The sequence below is a fragment of the Aegilops tauschii genome, chromosome 7 (assembly GCF_002575655.3).
Source record: "Aegilops tauschii subsp. strangulata cultivar AL8/78 chromosome 7, Aet v6.0, whole genome shotgun sequence".
NCBI classification, from domain to species: domain Eukaryota; kingdom Viridiplantae; phylum Streptophyta; class Magnoliopsida; order Poales; family Poaceae; genus Aegilops; species Aegilops tauschii.
The window spans coordinates 613,766,632-613,774,258 of record NC_053041.3 but is presented as its reverse complement, the minus strand read 5'-3'; the positions used below and the strand labels follow the sequence as shown (position 1 = coordinate 613,774,258).

Here is a 7,627-nt window from a genome sequence, read left to right as displayed (position 1 = left end):
GTACCATGCTTTTTGAAAAACCCTAGAGCCGTTGCTGATGCTAGAGCGCGCCTGATGACCTTCGACGGTTTAGGGTTTAGGGTCGACATGGCAGGATGACTAAATCTATTCACCAGAGAGGAGTTCACAACTAAAAAACAAAGAGAGAGGAGTTCATATTCTCCTCACTCCCCCCCCCCCCCCCTCCTCTCCAGAGTCCAAAACCCAAGGCGACATATTTACGCGATGACCATGGAACAAACAATTTTCTCCTGCACATAATCTGTTGCACGCCTTTTTTGTAACAAACGCATGCAAGTCTTTAGCACTCGTCTCCAACAAACAAGCCCTATCCACGTCGGAAAACCAGAAACAAACCCTATCCCACCCACCTACCTCCAACAAACCAGCAACAAACCCCCTCCACGATCGCCAGCAGCCAGCCAGCTGATCGATCTCGGCCGGGAGCATATATATAGGCGTCCATACACTGTGCATGGACACCAACCCAGTTGACACCAGTAGCCCTAGCAGCCGCGCGCCTGCAGCCATGGCCACTTCGTCGTCGAGCAGCTGGCTGCGCGTGCTCCTCCTCGCCGCCGCCGTCGCGGTGGTGGCCGCGAGGCACCACCACCCCGGGTTCGAGAAGATCTTCGAGGTGCAGGAGGCGGACCGGGTGGAGATGCTGCCGGGGCAGACGGAGCAGGTGGGCTTCCGGCACTTCTCCGGCTACGTGACGGTGAACGAGACCCACGGCCGCGCCCTCTTCTACTGGCTCTACGAGGCCACCCACGACGTCGCCAAGAAGCCCCTCGTCCTCTGGCTCAACGGAGGTAGATTATAACTATTGTTTTGTGTAGTACTAGATGCGATCTACGAGTAGCTAGTTAGTGTTGCTTCATCCATTCCATTCCATTCCATTGAGTTCCATGCATGACATGAAACTAATCTAATGGCTAATTTATTGATCAGGACCTGGATGCTCGTCCGTGGGGTACGGAGCGATGATGGAGCTTGGCCCCTTCTTGATCCAGAAGGGAAAGCCCGAGATTGCCTTGAATCCCCACTCATGGAACAAAGGTACGCACTAGTTACATCATTAACAAGCAAATCATGTAGTAATAATTGTTCATTCCGATTGATTAATCGTGCACCATTGTTCTCTTTGATGACTGTTGAACAGAGGCCAACATGCTGTTCTTGGAGTCCCCTGCCGGCGTTGGCTTCTCCTACACCAACACCACCGCCGATCTCGGCCAGTTCGGCGACAACCTCACTGGTAGGCCAAGATAAATGTCAATTAGTTATAGATCTAATCATCATGCCTTTCATGGAATTACGAGGTGTGACAATTAATCTGATCTGATCTTGCTTTGTGACAGCCCATGACGCGTACTCTTTCCTCGTGAACTGGCTGGACAAGTTCCCGCAGTTCAAGGGCCACGACCTGTACATCGCCGGCGAGAGCTACGCCGGCCACTACGTGCCCCAGCTCGCCGAGAAGATCGTCCACATGAACAAGAAGGCGTCGCGGGCGCACAAGATCAACCTCAAGGGGATCCTGATCGGGAACGCCGCCATCGACGCCAGCTCCGACGACCGCGGCCTGATCAACTACGCCTGGGACCACGCCGTGGTCTCGGACGAGGTCTACACCGCCGTCAAGAACAACTGCAAGTTCCCTGACGACGGCATGGAGAGCGACGCCTGCGACCGCGCCTGGAACGACTTCTTCAACGCCATGAACGACATCGACCTTTACAGCCTCTACACCCCCTCCTGCACCAAATCCATGGTCAACTCCACCGCCTCCCCCCGCCGCCGCTCCAAGCTCGCCGGCACCGGCACGCCGCTGGGGAAGCTGCACCGCGGCGGCAGGCCCTACTACAACGCGTACGACCCCTGCGGGGACTACCACATCCTCGACTACATGAACCGCGCCGACGTGCAGAAGGCGCTGCACGCCAACGTCTCCGGCGCGATCCCGTACCGTTGGGAGCCGTGCAGCGACGCGCTGACCAACTGGACGGACGCGCCGGCGTCAACCCTGCCGGCCATCGGCAAGCTTGTGAAGGACGGTATACGGGTGTGGGTGTTCAGCGGCGACACCGACGACCGCGTGCCCGTGACCTCGACGCGGCTCGCGCTGAAGAAGCTCGGGCTCGCGACGAAGAAGGGGTGGAGGGAGTGGTTCACCAGCGACCAGGTGGGCGGGTACACGGTGGTCTACGACGGGCTCACCTTCGTCACCGTCCGCGGCGCGGGGCACATGGTGCCCATGATCACGCCGGTGCAGGCCAGGCAGGTCTTCGCGCACTTCCTCACCGGCGAGGAGCTCTCTGCCAAGGCCATTGTCGCTTAGTTTCATTCATTCATTAGCACCCACTGCGTGCTTAGAGATCGTTTGATTTTATCAGCTAGCTAGGTTCAATTCCTAGGTCAGGTTAGAGCTCAAAACCCTTGAGCTCAACATTAGTTCGATGTTTTTTTCTTTCCAAAAAGAGCTCAAAGCCTGTTGAGATTTTTCCACTTAATTAATAGGACATGCGATCTCCTTGGTTTCAATGTGCTTTTTTGTTTGATCTTCGTTTCAATGTGCTTAATTAGTTTGCGTACAAGTCTGTCAAAGCCTAAAAAAACAGTACAATTTCATGTTTCAAAATGTAAGAACAATCCAATCGTGCACTTCAAACCCTGCACTCCTAAAGTTGTTTTAAGTGAGTAATTTTTGTATAAGCAACTACAAAATGTTATCACCCCCAAAAAACCTACAAAATATAATAATAATAATAATAATAATAATAATAATAGAATCCTTGCAAAATACAGATACAAACACTTCTTTTCGCTAGTCCATTAACACATGTATGCTAGGAAGTGTAGGAGGGTGATCGCAAAATTTCCATCTTATACTATAAGCTTAGCTAGTACTTACTCTCATTCTACGCAAGATTTGTCACTTAAAAAGTTGATTTAGGTCACTACAGAAAAACAGTGTATACATTTGTAACGCAATTCTAAGTACTCCCTCCGATCCATATTACTTTTTGCTCAAACAACAAGTAATATGGATCAGAGGGAGTAATAATATTTTCTCACTAAGAGTGTACTAATTATTTTGTTGATGACATTTATATGGCTTAAGACTCTTCACTACCAGAGAACTCTACACAAGAATATTAGAATATTAATTAGGACGCCGATATCCACCACACGTGTGGAATAATAAGCATTCGCCCACACACACATCGTGTGTGGCATGAGTAGGGGGCAGCCCACACGGGCTGTGTGTGGGCGAACAGTAGAATTGCCCACACGTGTGGGCACAGCTACTTCATGCCACACGCCCAACAAGTGCTACTCATCCCCACCCCGTGCGTGTGGCACGAAGCAAATATGCCCACATATTCTGGCGCAGCTACATTAGGTACCCGCGGGATGCCGACTTAATTGCCATCCGGGATGGCAGATGTAGTTATCCTGGATGGCAAATATAGTTGTAAAAGCATGGCAACTCTCTCCGTTTTGGTTAACTATAGTTGCCATGTCTAATTTATGGTAGTTGCCGTGTGTAATCAAAATATAATTGTCGTGTGTGATTAACTACTTACCACATATGGTCAAACAAATAGTTGTCATGTGTGTTTACCTAGTAGCCAAGTCTGGTTAATCACAGTTGCCATGTATGTTTATCTGATTGCCACGTACGCACAACTGCAGTTGCCGTTTAGCAAACGAATCATAGTTGCCATGTGTGTTTGCCTAGTTGCCATGTACGCGCAACTGCAGTTGCCATCCAACAATGTACGACTGTCGTGTGGGCGAAAAGCAGTTCGCCCACACGCGCGTGGACTAGGTGGTGGCTGTGTGGGCAGAAACTAGCGCCCACACAGCGCAGCTGGCAACCGCGTGCTGTGGGGCGTGTGGACGACCTCTCCAATGCCCACACACCGGCCTTGTCTTACGTGGCACGCGAAAACTGCCTCGGTGTGTCAAGATTGGTGCAAGCTTAACTGGACGGTGATCCAGGCGTGTGGGCGAGTTGCAATGTTGCCACACGTGTGGACGTTAGTGTTTTCGATTAATTATTTTAAGTATATTAATTATTGGACGCCGATAACTGCCACACGTGTGGGCGTTAAGGGATCTGCCCACACGTTCTGTATGGTGCCTAAGAGGACCAGCCCACACGCCTGTGTGTTGGCAAAACAACTAGCGCCCACACGCCTCTTTTTTCCCCTCCCGGTCCCTCTTACACGCGTGCGTGTGGGCGAAATAGATAACGCCCACACGCCCGGTACGCCAGGCCTCGTACCTCGTGGCCCCGCACGCCCCGCGTGACACTTTACCGCGCGCCCGCAGTTGCCATGGGCCGGACCCTCGTCCATATTCGTTTAAGTGCAGTTGCCATGTCGCTGAACTACGGTTGCCATGTCGGACAACTACAGTTGCCATGTTTTCTCAACTGCAGTCGCCATCTCAGGTCAAAGTTCCAGATTGCCATTTTTTGGACAACTACAGCTGTTGCCATGTGTGGTCTGGTCTACTGCAGTTGCCATGATTTCAAAACTTTAGGAGTTGCCCCCTACTAACACTAGGCAGTTGCCATGTAGCACTACAAAAAAGGCATGGCAAAAAAACATGTTCGGGTAAAAGAGAGAGTTGCCATGTGCTCACAAGCACGCTAGGGCAGTTGCCATGTAAAAAGAAAGAGTTGCCATCTGCTTACGTGCACGCTAGGGCAGTTTGCCATGTACCATGCAAAACATATGGCAACTGACATGTTCGGATAAAAAAAAGAGAGAGTTGCCATCTGCTTGCAATCATACTAGGGCGGTTGCCATGTACACTGCAAAATGCATGGCAACTGGCAGCTTGGGTGTGGGAGAGGAGGCGGGCGTGTGGGCGAGATGGCAAACGCCCACACACCAGCCCTTGTGCGTGACTGAAAACTAGTGTGTGGGCGAACTGCTAAACGCCCACACACCGGCCCCTCCGTGTGGTAAAACGGATGTGTGGGCGACCTCTCTCATACATCACACACGCGAGTTGTCCTACGTGGCATACAAAATCAGCTAATTCGTGCCAAGATTCGTGCAGACGTTACTGGACGGTGATGGAGGCGTGTGGGTGAGTTGGCTAACCCCACACGTGTGGGCGTTACATTTTTCGTAATTATTTTATTTATGAATTTTATATGGATTGGCGCGCTCCATTACCAAAGAGAAATCTGCACACAATGTATGGTGATATTCTGGTAAACGGTATATCGATGTGTACCAACTGATGCACATGATGGGGATTTTAACCCTCTTTTTGAGAAAAAGAGTAATTATATGCCAAGAAAATTTTATTCATCAGTCAATCTTAAAACCGGTTTTATATAAAGAAATTTGTTCATTACTCAAAATCTTGGGTTCTATACAGAGAAGTGAGAATCCGAGCTGGAAGTTTTTGGCGGCGCACCTACATGTACAGTCTGACCCATACCCGAATGGACACCGTAGTTCCCTCCTTGAATCATGCGGTCATCGCAATGATATACCAACATCTTGGTTGTGCTCCCGGGTGAATTTGGTGAGAAGGAGTAGTTGGTCACCCAAGTCCATCACCTCTGAACATCGGCACTTCTCGAAATCTGTCTCGAGCACCCATGCAAATTTATCATCACGATGTAGTGATTGTTCTTCTCTTTGGCAATGCTCCACAAAATTACTAGATTCTGTTGGTCGGACGATGTGACCAGATGGTGGTTCATGATGTATTTCGACAAAAGGCAGCATTGCTGTTTTCATTTCATTAAGAGGAGTGAAGAATACAAGATCAAGGGATTACATTAGCCAATCACATACGTAAGAGAAAAGCTACATCGAGACAACAACAGGGCAAGCACCGAAATAAGAAGGAAACAGATGGCCATCCTCTTGGGTCTCCTCACTGACAGGAGAAATACAAAGAGTTCCAATTTGTCGAGACCAAACACCAATGCCTCGAGGCTATTAGCATAGCCGAAGGACAGTGAGTGACCAAATCCGCACCCGGGTGAAGAGGCATATGCGCCGAGGCAACATCAAGGAGCCAAGTCTAGAGCCGAATCGCTTCACCATGCACACCCACCACCATGATCACAGGTGGAAAATGACAGAATCTCTAGACCACACCAAGGCGACACCAACAAATAAGAAGAAGAGCAGCCGCATCACCACCAAGCCACTAAACAAGGGATCAAGACACACACAACCTATATGCCGCCATCGTTTGATCCAAAAGCAACCAGATCGAGGGTTCCTTTGGAGCATTTGAGAAGGAACAAGTTCTTGCCCTCATTCAGGAAGGTGAAGACCCTCGTAAGCGCCCCGTCACAGGCCGACCAAGACCTAGCTATGCTTGCGCTAGCAGCTGACCTATTCCGAACCCGAGATTAGCTCGCCACACCAACCAACCACAACCACACCGCGTGCCGGAGTCCCGCTGATCCCATGCATCCAACATGCTCCACCACCACCAACGAAGATGGACACTGGGTATCATGGAATTGTCACGGCAGATGTCCTAGCAGAAGGACTTAGTCGTGGAGCCATCACAACTAGGTTAGCTTAAAGGGGTTAATCGGGACAAAGGACACAGAGAGTTTATACTGGTTCGGCCCCTTGCGGTGAAGGTAAAAGCCTAATCCAGTTTGAGATGGTATTGCTAGGGTTTCGATTACCAGGGAGCGAATACGCTTGACCTAGTTCTCGATCTCTTGTTTCTTGCCCTAAACCACCGCCGGGTCGTCCCTTTATATACACAGGTTGACGCCCGGCGGTTCACGGAGTCCCGACCGGCTCATCCACAACGTGTCCGGCTCGGTGACTAACTATACTTGCCTTACAATACAAGTCATACATACATGGCGGTTCATCCCCCTGGGCCTTAAGTCACCTCTGGGTCTTGGGCCGTCAACGGGCTCGTATGATCCGTCACCTTCATTGGTAAGCCGCCAGTGGTATGACCTGGCCCCTCCTGGGCAGTTCATACCCAGTAGTTATATCCCCAACATTAGGCCCCAGGTTGATTTGAACTTGTTCACATCAATCTTCAATACCTGACTTGTCACAATCTTGCATCACTTGTCTGATAAACCTTGCTGTAACCTGCCGTGACGTCAGCTCACAGAATTTTCTTAAACCGCCATGACGTCATTTCGCATTAATATCGCACGTAGCCCAGAACATCTTAATTGATACTTATCTTAATGAACCTCCCGAAAACTGAGGCGTCCATATAGCCATATGATGATTTTCGCCTCCTCGATTCCCGCGCATGCCTTGTATCCACCCCCTTGTAAATAGGGACAGGGGTCTTTACCATTTTCACCCCTTCCTTCGTCTTCCTCTCGCATCTCTTCTGCCGCTCGAGCTCCGCCGTCGGGACCTTCGACCGCTGCACTGAACTAGGCCGCTGCATCGACCAGGTTGGATCAAAAACTCCGGCGCGCCACCGTTGCTCCTCATCTTCCGTAAGTGCACCTTTCCTTCGATCTCAGATCCGCCTTTAGGGTTTGGGTAGTTCATCGGCGTTCTTGCTGTTCTTCGCTGTTTTCTTCAACTCCAGTGGCTTTTAATCTGGATAAGCCACGAACCTTGTGCGGAAGTAGTTTTAGCAC

The 7,627-nt window shown here is 50.3% G+C and overlaps 1 protein-coding gene across 1 annotated transcript; it reads left to right on the top strand.

Moving 5' to 3' along the window:
* Positions 1–529: 529 nt before the first annotated feature.
* On the top strand, positions 530–2,341 carry LOC109739950 (serine carboxypeptidase-like 34). Its single transcript, XM_020299010.1, has 4 exons — positions 530–812; positions 952–1,059; positions 1,163–1,258; positions 1,362–2,341. Exons 1-4 carry the CDS (start codon positions 530–532, stop codon positions 2,339–2,341), a joined length of 1,467 nt encoding a protein of 488 aa, XP_020154599.1.
* Positions 2,342–7,627: the final 5,286 nt, after the last annotated feature.

What these genes read in the sequence shown, in the direction of transcription:
- LOC109739950 (XM_020299010.1), top strand. Translation starts at nt 530, where the DNA reads ATGGCCACTTCGTCGTCGAGCAGCTGGCTGCGCGTGCTCCTCCTCGCC. An exon ending in CGTCCTCTGGCTCAACGGAG is followed by an intron (nt 813 to 951) that starts GTAGATTATAAC and finishes TTTATTGATCAG; the next exon opens with GACCTGGATGCTCGTCCGTG. An exon ending in GTTCGGCGACAACCTCACTG is followed by an intron (nt 1,259 to 1,361) that starts GTAGGCCAAGAT and finishes GCTTTGTGACAG; the next exon opens with CCCATGACGCGTACTCTTTC.